The sequence below is a fragment of the Macaca thibetana genome, chromosome 14 (assembly GCF_024542745.1).
Source record: "Macaca thibetana thibetana isolate TM-01 chromosome 14, ASM2454274v1, whole genome shotgun sequence".
Classification (NCBI taxonomy): Eukaryota; Metazoa; Chordata; class Mammalia; order Primates; family Cercopithecidae; genus Macaca; species Macaca thibetana.
In genome coordinates this window covers 11,279,249-11,299,330 of record NC_065591.1, presented here as the reverse complement: position 1 = coordinate 11,299,330, position 20,082 = coordinate 11,279,249, and the positions used below count along the sequence as shown (strand labels likewise).

Below are 20,082 nucleotides of genomic sequence, written 5' to 3'. Positions count from 1 at the left end.
TTCAGAGCTGGGAACACACATGGTTTGAAGGGCTGAAAAGTCTTACATCATTTGTGTAAGGTTTAACGATCTGTGGCCCAGGCCATGAGGGAGTTTGGGGAGCACCTCATCCCACCCTATTTTTTCCATGAGGAATACAGGGATGAGACAGTCCACTGGAGGAGGAGGAGGATAGGAGGGAAACAAAATATTGGGGTATGACCACAGCCTTGTAAAGGTTGGTGTGGAGTGAGCATGGAGGAGGGCCTCCAGCTGAGACGGTTCCCTGAGAGGTCCCTCTTTTTTTCCAGGATGAAAGGTGAGACCCCGGTGAACAGCACTATGAGTATTGGGCAAGCACGCAAGATGGTGGAACAGCTTAAGATTGAAGCCAGCTTGTGCCGGATAAAGGTAGGTGGGACCCTGGCTGGCTCTCCCATTAGTTGGCCAGGCCGTGCTGTGCTGCAGGTTCCCAAAGCTCAGGATAAGAGATGCGTTCTTTCCTGCACTCCCTGAGGTCAGGGGAGGAGTCTGGGGCCCTGCAGAGAGCTGTCCCCAGGTCTCTGTGGGGGATGAGGAATAAGACAGTCATAAGGAGCCCTGGAGATGGCAAAAGAGAACCCATTTGGGGAGGGAGGCTGCAGTCCCCTTTAGAGGTCCTGGCTAACAGTACCCCTCCTGGCTGTCCCAGGTGTCCAAGGCAGCCGCAGACCTGATGACTTACTGTGATGCCCACGCCTGTGAGGATCCCCTCATCACCCCTGTGCCCACTTCGGAGAACCCCTTCCGGGAGAAGAAGTTCTTCTGTGCTCTCCTCTGAGCTCCCCTGTCCCTTCTCACAACTCCTCCCTTTTCCCTCTCCTGGGCCCTTCCTTAGGTCGGTAATTGTCGTGAGCCCCTGAGGCTCCCTGCATCCCATCCCTAACCCTTGCCTGACCATGTGAGGTTATCTGAAGCACAAGGCCCACCCTCATCTGTCGACCCCATTTCCTTCCACCTTTGTGGCCGACCCCAAGCACCCCAGAGATATGAGGCACCCTTTGCTCCACCCACAGCAGGGCCCTGTCAGACTGCCAGCGTCCTGCCCACTTCCTTTGATGACCCGCTCAGACAATGGAGAGAGGGATGGGCCAGGTTCTAGCTCTCAGTCTCACCTGGAGCTACTGGAGAGTAAAGCCATTTGAAGAATAAAGTCATCCAGAGCCTCAGGACAGCTCCTGTGTTAGAATTCTTGGGGGGAGAGGATCATCAAGCAATAGATCTGCCATACCCAGGGAATAGAGCCAATCAAAACAGGCTAGACATTGTCAAGGATCGGAGAAAAGCCGGGTCGGGGGATGGCGGGCGCGAGAGAGCGTCCACAGTGGAAGAATTAAGTACAACAGACGCTCAAGAGGCTGCGGAGAACAAACACACACACACAAACGTGCAACGAAGCCAAGTTAAAAGGTAAACAGGCCGAAGAGGGTGGATTTAGGGGAGGGTGCGGGAGTGCAGTCGCACAGCAGAGGAACTCTTAGAGGGGGAGGGGCGGAGCTTGTCTTCAGTTACCCCGACTGGAGCCGGTTTTATATCTAAGATGGCTGCGCCCACAGCCGCTCCCATTCCAAGATGGCCGTACCAACATGGCGGCCCCCACGTCAAGGAGTTTACCGTACAGGGCGTCTCTTAAAATGGCGGCCCCCAGGGAACCGGCGTTCTCAATATGGTCCCTTCCACCCTCTTCTGGTCTCAAAATGGCTGCCCCTTCCTTCTCCAAGTCGGGGCCCGCGCCCTGCGACCCTGAAATCGGAATTTCGATGTCCTCCCCATTAAGCCGAAGGCACACGGGCGGCCATAACGAAGAATCACTAAACAAGGGGACCCCAGGAAGCACAGTGTGGCCGACGCTGGTCGCGTGGATCTTGCAAGGGAATCTAGGTTTCTACGTCTTGCCAAGCTTTGGAGCGGAAATATTAGCGGCGGGGGGTTAACCCCCAGCGATGTCCGTCTCGGTGCACCGCTCCTCAGTCGCTTCCTGGTCTTCCCAGGAGCTGGATAAGCCTGAAATTGCTCAGTTTGGGTTTCCTAGTAGAACTGGGGCTTGTTTTTACTTTCATTTTCCCCTTAGGCCGACTCAGCCACATCAGCCAGAAAGCTGTGGCCCCACGCCTAATGTGCCTTGCGGGAGTCCGGCATGCTGTTTGGGCAAGGACCAAACTTAAGGCTTAACATGTCATGGTCATCTCCAGGACTCAAACATGGCGGAGGTTGACGAACACCAGAATGCCTCCTAGACTCTTTTCCTTCCAAGGGTGCACAGAGCCGAGATGGGACCAGGGCCAAAGCAAAGAACGTAACAATCCCAGTATGTGTGCTCCTCGTAGAGTCAAGGTCCCCTAAACTCAGGGACGCATCCTTCTGAGGAAAAGTCTGGGCTAGCTGTTTTGTGCCTGGATATACTTTGGGAAGGGAGGCTGCTTTGAAATAGTAGGGACAGCTGATTACCTCCAGCTTCCAGGTACCTTTGCACAGAAGACAGCAAAGTGGAGAGAGGAAACCAAAGGAAGAAAGGGTGTTATCACCAGCAACTGAACTTAGCCTCCTCCTAAGGATATTTTCATGAATTCCAGGGACTCCCAAGCAGCTTTTTACTGTTGATGGCAACTTCTGAGCTCTAAGTCCTGGAGAGCTTCTAATTAATTCCCTCATCCTAGAGATGAACAAACAGAAAAGTTTGCCCTCCTGGAGTGGGATCCTACCCCCATTCTGTTGAGGAGGAGACTCAGTTCCTTCTTGGCACCGTGAAAATTCCAGGAAGGATCAATCAGATCCGTTTTAATCCCTGTATCCTGACAATGGCACATATCAGGCACCCAAATACCCAATGAATGGATTGTACTGTACATGCTTAAATGACAAATGCGGCAATGGCAGGGACCAAGCACCTTGCTTACTCGTCCCTACTGTATCACGGTGTTGGGCAAATTCCAGGGGAGTAAGTCTAATTTTCCACAACAGCTCAGACATGATTTAAAAAAAAAAAAAAAAAAAAAAAAAAATTGGAGTGTTTAATAAATGTAACCTTGATTTTTAAAAAAGCCGCTGTTGGGCCAGGTGTGGTGGCTCACACCTGTAATCCCAGCACTTTGGGATGCCGAGGCGGGCAGATCATCTGAGGTCAGGAGTTCCAGACCAGCCTGGCCAACATGGTGGAAACCGTCTCTACTAAAAATACAAAAATTAGCCAGTGTGGTGGCGGGTACCTGTAATCCCAGCTATTTGGGAGGCCGAGGTAGGGAATCACTTGAACCAGGGAGGCAGAGGATGCGGTGAGCCGAGATCGCTCCACTGCACTCCAGCCTGGGCAACAAGAGCGAAACTCCATCTCAAAAAAAAAAAAAAAAAAAAAACAACGAAAAAACAAAGCGCCTCTCTTCAGTTTTTCTGCACACTCTATGTTACTACCCATCAGATTATAACTGCAAGGCTGCAGCACTAGTTGGGAAAAAGGGGTTTAAGAAGTTACTAGAGACCAGGTATGAGCTATGATTAACCACTTAAAAAAAATGATTAATTAGCTCTAACAGCAACTTTAAATGTCCTAAAGAATAGATGGCTACCAAAATCAAGGGTGGCCTAAAGGGTACAAAGCCGTAAACCCAGGTATCTGAATCTGTGTCACATAGAAGGTGGGACTTAGAGCAGTATCTATATCAATACTACTACCCCTTCAGAACACTGGGTGTCATGAGTTGTGGTATCTGAGCTTTAAGACCCTGACCATTTATTAGAAACCGCTGTTAGGATCAGTTCAGTGCTAATAAATGGTGGCTGGGAGCGGTGGCTCACACCTATAATCCCAGCACTTTGGGAGACCAAGGCAGGCAGATCACGAGGTCAGGAGTTCGAGACCAGCCTGGCCAATATGGTAAAACCCTGTCTTTACTAGAAAAAAAAAAATTAGCTAGGCCTGGTGGCACACATGTGTAGTCCTAGCTACTTGGGAGGCTGAAGCAGAAAAATCGCTTGAACCCAGGAGGCTGAGGTTGCAGTGAACAGAGCGCGTGCCACTGCACTCCAGCCTAGGTAACGGAGCGAGGATCCGTCTCAAAAAAAAAAAAAAAAAAAAAAAAAAAAAAAAAAAAAAAAGCAATGATGCTGTTGTAAATTTAAGTTACTGTCTCATTCTCCAAATTCACTGGAAAATAACCCCCATCAAACTTCTGTTGGATGAGTGGGCTTTCCCCCTAGCAGTAATTATTCATTCATATACTTATTTGGCTCCACAACGGAACTTTACATTTTAACTTCAAGCATCCAACTGGTTTTTGCATAGACCAAATACAAAGGTCATGAGTTATAATTTATTTTCTTATACTTCAATGGCTCAACTCTTGGCCTAAGCAAGCACTAAATAAGACTAATAACTACCCACCCATGTCAACTGACTGCATGGCTGGCTCCCAAGTGAAGGCATGGTAGAATAGGGAGGGAACGGCAGCCACCATGCAAGAGAGTCCTCCTTGGTTGGAGCCCATGCAACCTGAGAAAGAGGCATTAAAACATGAATAAATAACCCAATGACACCCTCCGCCCCAGTCAGTGCAGCCACAGGAGATAGGGTGAATTCAATCCAAATGGTTATTTATTCTAAAACTGGAAGCTACTTTGCCTACATTTTCGCCAGAATGGTGTAATGAGAACAGGGGAGGAAAAAGTTACAGATGTAAACAATGACACAGTTACATTTTTTTTTAAATGGTAAAACCCTTTTTTACTGGCCACTTCCAAGAATGCTTTACAGGTTGTGCAAAAACATTTACAGGCTCCATGTGGTGTTTTTCTCACAAGCTTTCCTGTCTACAACTACAACAGACGTCTGATAAAACACAAAAAGCGTTCTAAGGAAAACAAGGCTACGGATTCCTCTGGTTACCATAATCCACATTTTCCCCCTTAACAAAGTTTTTCATAATAAAAAGACAGAAACAAAACCCAGACATCTACTGTTGTTGCAAATGATCTCTTGAACTAAACCAACAAGGATGTGGCAGTTTCACTTTCCACCCACCTAGAAAAAGTTTTGTAAAAAAGATGACTTTCTAGTGTCAAATATCAACAGCAAGTACCTCTCCTAATCCCTGCTGGGAAAAAACCTAACTTGATTTAGTTTAGTCCCCTTGCCCCTGAGGGCCCTAGCATCCCCATCCATGTCACAGACTACAAGAAAGATGCTATTTGCAGGACTAAACATCTGAAAAGGGGTGGCAGCCACTACCTCAGGAAATTCAATTTTCTATTATAACATAATCTTGCCCTAAGGGAATTTCTTTGGGCTCGTTTTTTACCTCCTTGCCTTGACATTATAAGCAAAGCTTTCTCAAACTCCCTTAATAATAATACAAAGTTAATGTATTACAGAAAAATTCATGCAATCACTCCACTGCCACACACAAATCCATTTGAGGACACTGCAGGGAAGCAGTGCCAAGAGAAAGGACATGACTATGAGAAAGCAAACATATCTCCTACCAGCCCTGTTCCAGCCTTGGGGTCAGAGGTATTTGGGTGGAAGGGTGTGTCATGACAGACAGAGACACTGGAAGGCAGAATAAGGGTCTGTACACCTGAACAAGGGCTGCAGGGCAGTAACAGTGGGAGGAGGAGAGGAAGACCAAATCAGCACACAATTTTAAAGAGAGCTGCCCAGGTGAGGAAATGGAAGTGAAGCATTTTCTAGTGGCACAACCCAGATTTTCTCACTAGGAAGTGCTGCAGTATGTGGTGTCTGCTGAGTAAGCTCTCGGCTGACAGTGCTGAGCAGAAGGATGAATAAAAACTGAAGCTAGACAATGGAAAAGCATTCCATATCCCACCCATATTCTTGAACCCAGCAACCTACAGCTGTCTATCAAGAACTGGGAGGATATTGGTAAAGTCACAAATGAAACTATCCCAAATGAAGTCTCTTGGCTAGAGGCCTCTCTGGGGACACACAGGGAAAGCGCCCCAAAAGGAATTGTTTCTAGAAGTCAGGAAGGGGTGCTCCCTTTCACACGCACGTTTACACACGTTCACACTCACTCTTCCCAAGGTTCAGCAGCCCCACTGAGCTGCCTCTCGCCCCCCACCCTCCCCTCTTCTATCCACTCTCTACCTGTGTATCAAAAAAACCAGCAGGGCACAAGCCCTCCACACTGTAGAAAATAGTTGCTAGTTGCTATTCTCAGCACCTGGGCCTGGGAGCCCACACCACAGGATTCACCTATATACATATCCCGCTGCAGTGAAAAGAATCCTGCTGTGTTTTCGTGTGAGCTGAAACCCTGAGAAACGTTCCTTCTCTCGCACTGTAAGAGGACACTCTAACAGGGATGATTTCAGAGACCTCCCACCTCTTTCAACCTTGGAAGACAGAGACTAGAGACTGGCAAATCATAATCTTCAGGCTGAGGGCTGCAATCCCATTCTCCCCAAGATTTTATGGGAATTAATCAATGTGTTTATAGAGGGGGCAGGCTATTCTGCTCTGCAATCAAGGACAGTCCCCAGGCTTTCTTGGCCTGGGAATCCTGCATAATAGAACCACCCGCTGGCAGTCTCCATGCCTCAGCCAAACAGCACAAAGGCACAGGAAAATGGAGAGTTGGGACACTGTAAGCCTCCCAGCCCACCAGACCACATATCCCAAAAGGGAAAGGTCGGTAAAGAAAATACAAACGGTTAGTTGGTGCAAGTGATTGATAAGAGCCAATCGTTTATTTTCACTGCCCCAGTCACAAGCTCTCCCCCGTCCCGACTCCTGCCTGCTCCTACCTGCTGTGGAGAGCACCCTCGCACTGCCTCCCCACCCTCCCCACACCACCTCATCACTCTCCTTTACTTGGCTGCCAGTCCAGCTGCCTCAGAATGTCAGAAGGGTGCCATTTTCAGTTCTTTTCCTGTCTGACTGCAGGGTATAGAACAGGCAGCCCTAAGTGCTGCTTTCTGCGCAAATGTTTTTTGATTACAAATCTCTAACTAGGTTTGAAATGTTTTATAGAATAAGACAATATTCTTTTCAACAAACTTTAAAAAAAATGTACAGTTTCGTTGTTTCCACCTCCCCCCTCCCCCACCCCTGCTTGAGCACCCTCCCCCCCCACCACCCCTCCCCGGCAGCTCAGCCCCACCCCGACAGCCCCTGTTTTCCTTGGTTGTGTTTTGCGGGGGTGCCTGGCACCCCCAGAGATTCAGCTTCATGGCTGACAGGTGACCATGGCAGGGGCTTCACCGATACCCTTGGTAACCGTAGTAGTTCCTGTAGTATCGGTCTCTGTCCTGGGGGTGGTGGTAGTAGTAACTCTGCCACTAGAAGAGAGGGGAAACCCCATCACTTGGAGCCAGAGCTGGCTGAGGATGAAGAGGCACAACATTCATCCTTCTGCTCCTGCCCCCCGTTCACCCTGTATCTATCCCAAGAAGATACTCACATCCCGATTGTATTGTCTGTAATAGTCTCTGTATCTGTTGTACTCATAATCTCGCCCGTAAAATCGATCATAGTCTCCCCTGTATCGATCATAGAAATTACGGTAACCCTGAGAAAGGAAAAGAAAAAGGAGTGAAGATTTATGGGTTTTTGGCAGCATGACCCACTGCGACCCCCTTTTAAATGGGACACATCTTAGCTCGATATTATAAATTGGTTTAATTTTCCCATAGTAAATCTTCCAGAACATATTAAATGGGCAAAACCCTAAGCCCTAAGAAAACAGGCAAACCACTCTGCTCCCCTAAGCCAATAGGAATGGCTCTCACAGCCCAGAGTGAGGAGCAGAAGGAGAGCTGCACTCACCCCTCTGTTTCCAGGCTGCCCCCAGTACTGCTGCCCGTAGGCCCGGTTGTCGTAGCCTCGGCGCTGCCCGCCCACTGGAAGAGAAATGGAGAGCGCGCTCAGACAGCTGGCATGGGGTCCTGGCTCCACGTCTGGGTGGAAATCAAAAAGTCGGAGCCAAAGGCAATTCTGGGGGAATATGAGGCCTGCTTCGGCCAGGCTCACGTATGTTAATTAAAGCACCAGCCAGGAGCTTTTAAAAAGTCTGAGGGGGGAGGGCAGAGGAACAGAGACACAAGAAAACCAAGCCACTTTGTTTTTGAACCTCCCCAATTCCTGTAAAACATTTAAGATGGCAAAAGGATACATGGCAGAGTTAGAAACATAAAGAAAAACTGCCATTCATAGAATCGCAGACTTTCAGCCCTGGAAGGGATTTCAGATGTCATATAACCCATACCTATCATTTTATGCAAAAGAAACAAAGTTTCTGTCATCAGCTCCTCAAGGGCGGGAACTGTCAGCATTTACAGTACCTAGCACATAGCAAGCACTCGAAAATTCTGCTGACTTAACAGTGACACACACACATACACACACATTTTTAAAGAGCAGTGAATGCACACTGGGGTTTTAACTGACAAACTAGACATTCAGGGGGAAATTAATTCTACTAATAGCCTAACTTGCTTGGTTAACTTCCTCCCCCGATAAAAAACACCGAATAAGGCATTCACTTTCTTGTCTATACAGTTAGGATGATCGAAATGACAGAGGAGCAAGGAAACTGAAGATGAGAATCTGATTTAACTGCACAAATCCTTCAGATAGGAACAGTGACACTGCGAACCCATGTGTTAAAATGAAAACTAGACAGATGAGAGAGCCCAAGCATTGCTTTTCAAAGAAACAAATACTTTTGTGAAAAGTAATTCTTTTTTTAAAAAGAGGATTTTTGTTGTCAAAGAATTATGAAAAAAGCACAAGAAAAAGGCAGGAATAAAGAACACAGGAAGAAATAAGCTCCATGAAGAAGGCACATCCCTATTGTTAATGACCTGACTTGGTTTCCTTGGCCTTCCCTTGCACATCTTGCTGTACTAAGCACAAAGAATGGACAGAAGCAGGGGGGCTGGCAGGTCCCCAGGACTCACCATAGCCTTGGCCCCGGCTTCGGTTCTGCCGGTTACGCTTGTTTCGGTTGTTTCGGCGGTTTGTCCGCTTCTCGGAGGGGGGCAGAAGCTTCCTCGCCTCCTCCTTGTACTTAGTGACAATGGGCTGAGCTTCCTCCTTCTCCAGCTCCCCATATGTCACTTCATCCATATAGTCGCATTTTTCAGGCAAAGAGAAGTTGGCTATAAGAGTAAGAGAGAAGCTTGTGGGCCTGAAAAGTGCATAGATGGGTAAGAACTCATTACGAAAACTCTACTACAAGAAGCATATGACTTCCTATGCCTCACCTATTACTGCACAAAAATGTGCTAGGTTCATACCCACTCACATCTCAATAATGACATTAACTTTTTCTACTCTAAGTTTTCTCTAAATTGTAACAGACCCAGGCAATAGATTTACAAGTTCTCAAGTGATCTATAATAAATTAGGAGTGAACTGGGTTAAAGTTTCTTATCAGGACAGAAGCAGGTAACCAGAGGCTAAAAGTAACTAAGAAAGTTTTGGTGTTGGTCAGATAAGATGCTAAGAAATAACATTTTAAAAAGAGACTCAGTGATGGCCAGGCATGGTGGCTCGCGCCTGTAATCCCAGCATTTTGGGAGGCCAAGGCAGGCGGACGGCTTGAGGTCAGGAGTTCGAGACCAGCCTGGCCAACATGGTGAAACCCTGTCTCTACTAAAAATACAAAAATTAGCCAGGCATGGTGGCATGCGCCTGTAATCCCAGCTACTCGGGAGGCTGAGTGCCACTGCACTCTGGCCTTAGTGACAGAACAGAGACTCAATGAGAAACTGACCCAAGCCTAAAGGCATCTGCTCATCTATACAAGAAAAGAAGACAAGAGTACAAGGGCTCTCATTTACCACCTGTCCATGATAGGCCAGCACATCTGCCAGTCTCTGGACGTCAAGTTCAGAAGCTGAGTCCCCGTGGAAATTCAGTTCAATGGGGCTCTTGTGATTCTTAGATGAATACACTTGGCCCTCAATTTTATAAAACTGAGCTACATTTCTCTGAGTGCCTAAGTATGAGTTATAGACTGGCATAGTTCATTCTGAGTAAACTCTGAGGATCTGGCTCATAGATGTGCAAACCAGTTCCCATGCCTGGGGAATTATCAGAATTTGAAGAGCAAACAGTTGATAGAGTAGGTGGGATGTCAGGAACTAAAGGCAGCAAAGGGAAAAAAAAATCACATTTTAAGGGAATAGTAGGAGGATCAATCAAAATATTAATATTTCTTTCTTGTGTAGACATTACTGTCTTATGTATTGCATTACAGACTTCAGCCAAATTAACAAACAAAACATAAACATAATGTGATACCAGAAATCAAGTTACACCAATGAGATCATTCACTCCAACTGCTATATTTTAATTCGAACCACAATAATCTCTCCCTGCAGCCAGGCGTGGTGGCACACACCTGTAATCCTAGCACTTTGGGAGGCCGAGGTGCGGTGGATCACCTGAGGTCAGGAGTTTGAGACCAGCCCGATCAACATGGCGAAACCCCGTCTCTACTAAAAGTACAAAAATTAGCTGGGCGGGTGCCTGTAATCCCAGCTACTCAAGAGGCTCAGGCAGGAGAATCGCTTGAACCTGTGAGGCAGAGGTTGCAGTGAGCCGAGATCGTGCCACTGCACTCCAGCCTAGGTGACAACAGGGAGACTCTCAAAAAAAAAAAAAAAAAAAAAAGCAGCCGGGCGCGGTGGCTCAAGCCTGTAATCCCAGCACTTTGGGAGGCCGAGATGGGTGGATCACGAGGTCAGGAGATCGAGACCATCCTGGCTAACACGGTGAAACCCCGTCTCTACTAAAAATACAAAAAAAAAAAAAACTAGCCGGGCGAGGTGGCGGGCGCCTGTAGTCCCAGCTACTCGGGAGGCTGAGGCAGGAGAATGGCGTAAACCCGGGAGGCGGAGCTTGCAGTGAGCTGAGATCCGGCCACTGCACTCCAGCCTGGGCGACAGAGCAGGACTCCATCTCAATAAAAAAAAAAAAAAAAAAAAAAAAGCAGAGTAAGAAATGTAGACAAACAGTAGATGTACCAGAAATATTTACTTAACAAATAACTGATTCACAGAAGCCTCTCCGTTGAGTTTAAATCACCCTATGGTCACTATTTTCCTTTCTTCTTCTTCTTTTTTTTTTTTGAGATGGGAGTCTCCCTCTGTTCAGGCTGGAGTGCAGTGGCACAATCTCAGCTCACTACAACCTCCACTTCCTGGGTTCAAGCAATTCTCTGCCTCAGCCTCCCAAGTAGCTGTGATTACAAGTGCCCACCACCATGCTTGACTAATTTTTTTTGTATTTTTAGTAAAGACAGGGTTCCACCATCTTGGTCAGGCTGGTCGTGAGCTCCTGACCTTGTGATCCACCAGCCTCAGCCTCCCAAAGTGCTGGGATTAGAGACATCAGTCACTGCGCCCGGCTCACTATTTCCCTTTCTGTATCTTTTTCAAAACGAGTCAAGGCGGCTGGGTGCAGCCGCTTATGCCTGTAATCTCAGCACTTTGGGAGACCAAGGCAGGCAAATCAACTGAAGTCAGGAGTTCCAAGACCAGCCTGGGCAATATGATGAAACACCGTCTCTACTAAAAACACAAAAATTAGCTAGGCATGGTGGCACATGCTTGTAATCTCAGCTACTTGGGAGGCTGAAGCAAGAGGATCGCCTGAACCCAGGAGGTAGATGTTGCAGTGAGCTGAGATCACACCACTGCACTCCAAGCTGGGCAACGGGGTGACACTCTGTCTCAAAACCAAACCAAACCAAACCAAACCAAAACAAACCAAGAAAACAATGAGTCAAGGGGTTACTGCTTCTCTCTGCTCATTCATTCACCTACAAGTGCTTGTAACCATTAAGTTCCTCTTTAGATTTATATTTTAGATGTAGAGTGTCACTCCAGGTGCTAAGAGGCTTCAATAAGGTGTGCACTGACCAGGGATAAAATCTCTTTAACTTGTACAATTTTAGCCCACTGCTATGGTTTGAGTTATTATGTCCCACCAAAGTACAAGTGTTGGAAACTTAATCCCCAATGAGCAGTGTTGAAAGGGTGGGACTTTTAATGTGAGCTGGTCATGAGGGTTCCATCCTCATGAATAGATTAATGCCGTTATTGTGAGAGCGGCTTTGTTATAAAAGCAAGTTCTCTCACATTTGCCCTCTTGCCTTTTGCCCTCCTGCCACAGAATGATGCAGCAAAAAGGACCTCATCAGATGCCAGTGCTGTGCTCTTGGACTTCCCAGCCTCCAGAACCATAAGGGAAATAAACCTCTATTACATTTGTAAATTACAAAGTCTGTGATATTCTGTTATAGCAGCAGAAAATGGACTAAGACACCCACCTTTCATCTCCAGCATTATAGATTCAGGCACATCATCTCCCTCTACTTCCTTCCTCAATTCCAGCCTCTTCTTCCAGTCTTCCTCATTAGGGACAACCACCACCACTTTCCGAGAGAAGGTCTTGAACAGTAATAGCTTCCGCCGTTGGCCAGAATTGTACACATTACACTAAGAACAGGAGGAATAACTGATGTTTTGGAAGAAAATTATCACTCAAATTTAACCAAAAGAATCAGTATCAGCCAGGCACAGTGGCTCACGCCTATAATCCTAGCACTTCGGGAGGCCAAGGTGGGCAGATCATCTCAGGTCAGGAGTTCAAGACCAGCCTGGCCAACATGGTGAAACCTCATCTCTACTAAAATACAGAAATTAACTGGGCATGATGGCGGGTGCTGTAATCCCAGCTACTCGGGAGACTGAGACGGGAGAATCGCTTGAACCCAGGAGATGGTGGTTGCAGTGAGCCGAGATTGCACCACCGCACTCCAGCCTGGGTGGTGGCTGAGCAATATTCCATCTTCAAAAAAACAAAAAAGGCCGGGTGCGATGGCTCAAGCCTGTAATCCTGTAATCCCAGCACTTTGGGAGGCTGAGGCAGGTGGATCATGAGGTCAGGAAATCAAGACCAACCTGGCTAACACGGTGAAACCCTGTCTCTACTAAACATACAAAAAATTAGCCAGGCATGGTGGCGGGCGCCAGTAGTCCTAGCTACTCCGGAGGCTGAGGCAGGAGAATAGTGTGAACCTGGGAAGTGGAGCTTGCAGCGAGCCGAGATCGCGCCACTGCACTCCGGCCTGGGCAACAGAGCGAGACCCCATCTCCAAAAAAAAAAAAAAAGACTCAGTATCTTTGGTAACTCAGAAGACATGAGATGAGGGATCAATACACATGATCTTCTTTAACTTTTCAAACTACGTGACAGGTATTATCCTGTTTTGCTCATCAGGGAAACTGAGGTTCACAGAGGATAAAGGACTTATCCAAATTACAAACCAGAATGTGGTGGAGCCAGGAATTCAAATGAGTTCCAACTCTTTCCATTGTTTTTATTACATGTTTTAGAGCCTGGGTCCATATATTTTCAGGTAAAAACACTAATCAGGGGTACCCCTGAGTTCAAAAAACATTGCAACCATTAACACACAACCAGATGATCATAATTAGGTAAGCTGATTCTGTTCCTTAATTCAGTCTCTCTTTATATACACACCCCACATTGACTCTAGGCAATTTTATCAGTTTAATACCTGATCAAGAATAAAGTTCCTCTTTGTCCGGGAAGCAATCTGGACCAGCTTACTAAGGCACTGGGAGGCTTGCTGAACTAAAAGGTCTCGGCTTTTGGGGTCCATCTCTGGCTCCTCGAGCCCCTTCATCTGATTAGTTTGAGAAGTGGTGAAAAAAAAAACACACAAGTTATATATCAAGTTAGAGCCCAAGAGTCACTGGTACATGTCACCTCTTCAAATACTGAATCTATATCATTCTATTCCTGTTCTTCGGTGCTGTGAATGTTGTCCATTTCCTGCAGTAGTCATTTCCAGTCTTAACCTGGATGTATTTCAGATCTTATGTGCTTTCAGAAATGTGACAACAGAGCAAAGAAAAACAAAAATAAACCCACCTAAAACACATAGAGAGAAAAATCTCATTTCTCTATTTATGGGACCCTTGTTCTCAGACACCTGAAACTAACTCTCCATTAAAGATAGGTTATAAGAGTCTCTTGGTATGTGAAGAGCAAATACTGTATCTGACAAATATCCCCAACAGCAACTAACCCTCATTTGATTGAGCACAGTCTCAGCTCCCAGGACATTATATCTTTTCTCAGGGTTTTCTTTTGCGTATTTCAGTGCCCACTGGGTCTTTCCAGATCCCGGTAGTCCCACCATCAGAATAACCTGCAAAACACAGAACCAGAAATATAATGAAAGATAAGTGAGGGTCATGTTTATCAAATCCAATTTAAGAACATTCTCCCATTCCTGTTTGGTAATGCTCTGAGACCTGGGAGAGCATATGCACCCACCTCTGCAAAGCATACAACCTCAGTGTTTGTATACTGTTTGGCATACCTCACATTCCTCTATGGTCTTGGGAGGGACTGCAGTGCGCACACGCTCCTCAACAGGCACAGCATGAATGAACACAAACTCTTCTGGTGGTGGGAAGAAGGGCTCCTCCTTCTGACCAAAGTTTAATTCTACAACACAATTTTTGCAGAGGACATGGGGTAGAAGGGCCCGGTCTGCCAGGGATTCCTTGTTGATCCAGAACGCCACACCTAGGTCTTCTCCATTCTTGGAGAAGGAAAGTTCTACTTCTTCAGTCTCAAAATTCTACAATGACAAAGGACAAGAGCACTTATTGGCTGACAAGACTTCAGGTTGATTAAACTTTACAATTTAATCTTTTTTCACACAGACTGCTGCACAATGTAACTAAGCGAGCCACGCATCATATGCATAAAAGCCAATAGTTGATGGGAAGCACAGTGAATTCCCAGTGCCCTCTATCCACTCCTTGTTATGACCCGCGACTTTCAGGAGCACTCACAGCAAAGCAGCCAATAACATCATTCTCCCCAAAAGTCTGGCCAAATTCCTCAAACTGTCCATTTTCTGCCTTGAGTCCTCGTCCATCGAAACCGTAAGAGAATTCATCTTCACCTAGAACAGTCAACAAATTAGTTACCTACATCCGGACTTGCCACAGAGTAAGCAATATGGTAGTAAACACTAATGAAGTTAAAGAAATAACCTTACCAAGCTGTGGACGGGAAAAATCAACAGACCACCCAACTCGAAGGAGAGAGACCTCCGTGCAGCCTTCTTTCATTGGGAGATTCTGGGTTACCTGGCCAAGTCAGAAAGGGAACTATTAGATATTGTGACCAACTGAGTAGCAAACTCGGAGTTAGAAAGACACGATTTTTATACAAGCTGAAAACGACAATTATCTCAACATCAGAATAACAGTCACTGAACTGAAAGCCACAGGGATCAATTTCTTGGTTACTGAAACTAAGGTTCTTGTTAAAGCACAGTGCTTTTACCTACCTGCACTAATAAAAGCCTGATTGGACAGAAGTCCAGTATACATAGGTAGTAGTTTAATGAATAAATGAAAGGTCTTTTATTTTTTTTATTTTATTTCTTTTTTTTTTTGAGACGGAGTCTCGCTCTGCCGCCCAGGCTGGAGTGCAGTGGCCGGATCTCAGCTCACTGCAAGCTCCGCCTCCCGGGTTCACGCCATTCTCCTGCCTCAGCCTCCCGAGTAGCTGGGACTACAGGCGCCCGCCACCTCGCCCGTCTAGTTTTTTCTATTTTTTAGTAGAGACGGGGTTTCACCGTGTTAGCCAGGATGGTCTCGATCTCCTGACCTCGTGATCCGCCCGTCTCGGCCTCCCAAAGTGCTGGGATTACAGGCTTGAGCCACCGCGCCCGGCCGAAAGGTCTTTTAAAAAAAATCTTTGTTCCTCGGCCAGGTGTGGTAGCTCACGCCTATAATCCCACCACTTTGGGAGGCCAAGGCGGGCGGATCACCTGAGGTCGGGAGTTCAAGACCAGCCTGACCAACATGGAGAAACCCCATCTCTACTAAGAATACAAAATTAGCCGGGTGTGGTGGTGCATGCCTGTAATCCTAGCTGCTACTTGAGAGGCTGAGGCAGGAGAATCACTTGAACCTGGGAGGCAGAGGCTGTGGTAAGCCGAGATGGTGCCATTGGACTCCAGCCTGGGTAACAAGAGCGAAACTCCATCTCAAAAAAATAAATAAATAAATTTAAAAAAAAATAATAATAATCTTTTTTTTCTCCCTAAGAACTGTAACTATCCAGGAATAAATGAATGAATGGTCTTAATGAGCTACCTTTGCCTCAAAGCAGACTTTTCCCTTTGTCACTCCGTAAGTACTCCTTGCCCCAGACCAAAGGGTGGGGAACTTCTCTGAGAAAAGGGGCTGCCCTCCATAGCGGTCTTTGCTCACTTGAAAATGCAGATCCGAGGTATCTGTAAAGAAAGAAGCAATCAGTTTACTCCAATGTCCAATACTTGTAAGCTACCAACAGAGCACAAGTGTAGCCAGTTGTTGAAGTGGATACAAAGTCTCATAGAATTTATAGGCTATGAAGTTTTAATCTCCAAAATCACTTTTAGGAGATTAGTTAAAAACCACAATCTGTCTGCCTTATACATACACGTGTCCAGGTTCACAAGAGTTTGATCCTCCTCCTCATCTTTTGCCTCTTCTTCAGGAGGCAGTGGAGACTTTGAGCTATATATGTAAGATAGAAAAGAAACACAATGTAAACAAAGTCCTCTTCTTTGAGAGGTGTGTGTATGACATTATGTCCATTTTAAACTATCAGTGAATATCAAATCCCAGCAGACAGCTTTTTTCAATAAATGAGAAAGGGCAATAGGAGTTTCCATGGTAGATGCAATCTAAAACTCATGCCTATAAAAACCTATTCCATTTTGAATCCACCCTCCTTCCAGTCTCTCCAGTCAATACCAGGTATACCAAAATCAGAGCAGACACTCCCTTCAAGGAAAGGGACTGTTTCCCTCACCGGCTGTGGTAAGCCTCCTCTCGGAATTCATAGTAAGCTCGGCCATGTTCATCCTTCTCATCCCGCTGTCTCTTTACCCCCCGCCGCTCACCATCTGAGCCTGCTGGTTTTGACTTTTCACTATCTTGGTCATCTCCTACAAAAACGAGGGAAAGAAAATCAGCAGTTTTCATACTGGAGTGTCGAATAAGCTCAGAACTAATAGACACTAACAGGGAATCTGAGAATCTGTCTGATCAAAACAACTAGATTATTCCCACTACATTCACAGAACATTTTATTTCTAAAGATCATCATTCTGTCATTGGCTGTGATTTTATTTTATTTTTTAAAAAAGGGACATGGGCTAATTACAGTCAAGCAGTAGATAAAAATTGGACAATTTTTGCATTCTAAATTTATCCACTTAAATCAGGTCAAACTTGCAGATTTCCCCAACAATATGACATAAAAAATATCCCCTAGGTCTCTAAAAAAACTTCAAAGGTTAATTTGACTCTTGTCAGATCTAGATTTAAGGTAGGCAGTTAATACGTATTTTGTAACACTTTTCCACAACTTCATGATACAGAGAAGCCTCAATTTTTCTTTTCCCTTTCCTGTTTTGAAATGCACAGCCAAATGGACTCAAGTGCATTAAACATAGTTGTATTTTTACCAGGGACTTCTACTGAAAGTTGTAAGAGCAAACCACTAAGTCATAAGAGATCCATAAATAATACCTCATCTATACTGCACATAATTTGGGGCAGAAAGGTGGTGTTGTACATTTAGCAACATTCTCTACAAGGGGAAAAACCCTGGAATTTTTCCCTAGGCTTTTGCATTTTGCAACGCTAAGGTTTTTAATAATGATTTCTTTAAAAATCTTTTATCCTTCAATATATATATTTTTGAGATGGAGTCTTGTTCTGTCGTGCCCAGGCTGGAGAGCAGTCTTGTGATCTCGGCTCACTGCAACCTCTGCCTCCCGGGTTCAAGCCATTCTCCCGCCTCAGTCTCCCAAGAAGTTGGGATTACAGGCACCCGCCATCACGACCGGCTAATTTTTTGTATTTTTACTAGAGACAGGGTTTCACCATGTTAGCCAGCCTGGTCTCGAACTCCTGACCTCAGGTGATCCACCCGCCTGGCCTCCCAAAGTGCTGGGATTACAGGCGTGAGCCACCACACCCAGCCTATCCTTCAATATTTTTATTTGCTCTTTAGGATACACATAAGTCAAAGGTTATGTAATAGGATTTTTGTTCCAGGACACAGGACAAACAATCTGCAAGTTGCATGCGATTGTTGTACAATGGGTTCAGACTCTCGGTTAGTGGCCTAAAAAAATGACTAACAAAAGAACTAAGGCCACCCACCTTATAGTAAGACTTATCCTCCCTACTCTGACATAGTGTTATGGATCAGTTGTAATCATCCAATCACTTCAAAAGAAAGGAGAAAGGTCACTAACTCCCTGGGGCAATTCTACAACACACTCTTCCACAAGCTTACTCAACGGACCCACCAGCACCTCAATCATTACCAGTCAGGAAACGAGGGACCTGAAATGTAAAAGGCTAGCACCAGGTATTCAGCAAATCTACAAACATGCCCATCCACGGACTCAGTGGGAGAATTAAAATGTAATCATAATCCAAGCAAGATAAAAACCCTAGCCAAGTAACGTTAACTAACTCTAAATGCACATGATTAACGTTTTCTCTTCACTGGTTAACTATTAAACTCGACAGTGTTACACTAGAAGCTCTCCCCTACAGCTCAAAGAAGTGCAAAGTTGGATTTTCAGATTCTCTGGCTCAAGCTCTGGTAACATGCTTTTAACTGAGCGGACTTTGACGGACTTCGATTTTCGCTTAACATTTTTACGGTGAAAAAGTTAACAGGTAGCCCAAAGGCCTGACCCTCTAACCGTGGGCCTAGTTCTCCGTGTAATCCCCAATTGCTTAGCACGTTCTCAACTAAGAAAAATATAACAAGCACCGTGGGAGACTGTTCCACAGGTAGCTCACAAGCAGTTCGCATACAAAATCACTCACTGCCATCCACTATCACCAAGGAACCAAGTTAGGCAGGAACCTTCCTCCTGCAAAGAGTAGGACCACGAGAGGCGGCCTAACCCCTCAGAAAGGTGGGTAGAGAATGAAAGGCATTCCATCAGATGGCACTCTGAGGCAAGCGAAAGCAAGGACTCGGACCCCGCGGTGCAGGGCGGGGTGCTAGATCAGGGGAGCAGCCGGCAGGTTGGAGCCGGGCTCGGCTGCCAGCTCCTCACCCTGTTCCTCGGCGGCCTTGTCACCCGGCACCTCGGATCCCGGCGTCTCGTCCCCGCTCCGTTCCTCGGGTTCGTCTTCCTCCCCCTTGCCGGGGCCCTGCTCTTCGCCACCATTTACCCCGCCTGACCCGACCGTGGTTTCCACCGGCTTCTCAGAAGCATCTGGCTCGGCTGCGGCCTCCATAGCTGCCGCCTCCGGGGGCTCCGGCGGCGGCTGCGCGGCCTGACCCAAGGCCTGAGTAGGGGGTGGCTCCTCGTCCTCGTCCTCAAGCAGCGCCTCCTCGTCCTCCTCCTCCTCCTCTTCGTCCTCCTCCTCCTCCCCGCCCGGGCCGCCGCCCGACGCGGCCACAGGCCGAGGCTCCGCCTTGCAGGCCCCGCCGGGCCCGGCCCCGCCGCCGCCGGCCTCGTCCTCGAGCATCTCGGCGTCCAGCGCCTCCTGCAGCCGCTGCGCCAGATCCACTTTGAGGCCGCGCGAGTCCAGGCCCCGCCGCTGCAGCTCTGACCGCAGCTCGGTCACTTTCAGCCGCTTCACCTCCATCGCCGCCGCCGCCTCCTCCGCCTCCCGCCGCCTCCTCCCCTGCGAACCGTCGACCGAGTCCGACCGCGCAGGCGCCGCCGCCGCCGCCGCCCGCCTCCGCCTCACGCGCCAGCACTAAGCCCGCGCGAGCGAGCGCACGCACGCAGGAGCGGAGGCCGCGCACGGTCCCACTGCGCAGTGTTTGCTTCTGCTTCCTCTCCCCTCCCCCTTTCGGCTCACGGAGCCCAAAACAACGCCGCAGGGAGCTGTTTCCCCTCCAGGCCTTCGGTTCCCCAGCCGCGGGCAGGCGCGCGCGGAGGACGACGGAGTTCCTCCCGCTTCCTCCCGCCCCCTGGCGTCCCCGGGCCAATCGCCGCCGGTGCTTTTACC

General features: G+C 47.2%; 5 protein-coding genes across 13 annotated transcripts in view; 4 read left to right on the top strand and 1 right to left on the bottom strand.

Annotated features, from left to right (window-relative positions):
• The window catches only part of GNG3 (G protein subunit gamma 3), a 440,061-nt gene extending 438,869 nt beyond the window's left edge, over window positions 1-1,192 (top strand). For all 9 annotated transcript variants that reach the window (XM_050757061.1, XM_050757057.1, XM_050757054.1 and 6 more), the window contains exons 3-4: window positions 291-390; window positions 671-1,192. In XM_050757061.1, coding sequence (XP_050613018.1) covers window positions 292-390; window positions 671-799 — 228 coding nt within the window. In that variant the 5' untranslated portion in view covers window position 291 and the 3' untranslated portion in view covers window positions 800-1,192. The remainder of the gene's footprint in view (window positions 1-290; window positions 391-670) is intronic.
• Window positions 1-20,082, top strand: part of TMEM179B (transmembrane protein 179B) — an 84,096-nt gene that overhangs the window by 1,313 nt on the left and 62,701 nt on the right. The window lies entirely within an intron of this gene.
• Window positions 1-20,082, top strand: part of TAF6L (TATA-box binding protein associated factor 6 like) — a 177,370-nt gene that overhangs the window by 97,393 nt on the left and 59,895 nt on the right. The gene's annotated exons all lie outside the window — the stretch shown is intronic.
• Window positions 1-20,082, top strand: part of POLR2G (RNA polymerase II subunit G) — a 188,755-nt gene that overhangs the window by 131,616 nt on the left and 37,057 nt on the right. The window lies entirely within an intron of this gene.
• HNRNPUL2 (heterogeneous nuclear ribonucleoprotein U like 2) lies at window positions 4,585-20,032 on the bottom strand. Its single transcript, XM_050756898.1, has 14 exons — window positions 19,176-20,032; window positions 16,898-17,033; window positions 16,523-16,599; window positions 16,195-16,334; window positions 15,087-15,177; window positions 14,878-14,990; window positions 14,397-14,660; window positions 14,100-14,222; window positions 13,566-13,694; window positions 12,312-12,480; window positions 8,932-9,132; window positions 7,799-7,872; window positions 7,434-7,541; window positions 4,585-7,311 (listed from the first exon to the last, which is right to left on the bottom strand). Exons 1-14 carry the CDS (start codon window positions 19,711-19,713, stop codon window positions 7,231-7,233), a joined length of 2,244 nt encoding a protein of 747 aa, XP_050612855.1. The 5' UTR covers window positions 19,714-20,032; the 3' UTR covers window positions 4,585-7,230.

Coding starts and splice junctions, on each gene's coding strand:
- HNRNPUL2 (XM_050756898.1), bottom strand. CDS start 19,713: ATGGAGGTGAAGCGGCTGAAAGTGACCGAGCTGCGGTCAGAGCTGCAG. Junction 17,034..19,175: donor CAAGGCCGCCGAGGAACAGG/GTGAGGAGCTGG, acceptor TCGTTTTTGTAG/GAGATGACCAAGATAGTGAA. Junction 14,661..14,877: donor ATGTTATTGGCTGCTTTGCT/GTGAGTGCTCCT, acceptor TTGTCATTGTAG/AATTTTGAGACTGAAGAAGT.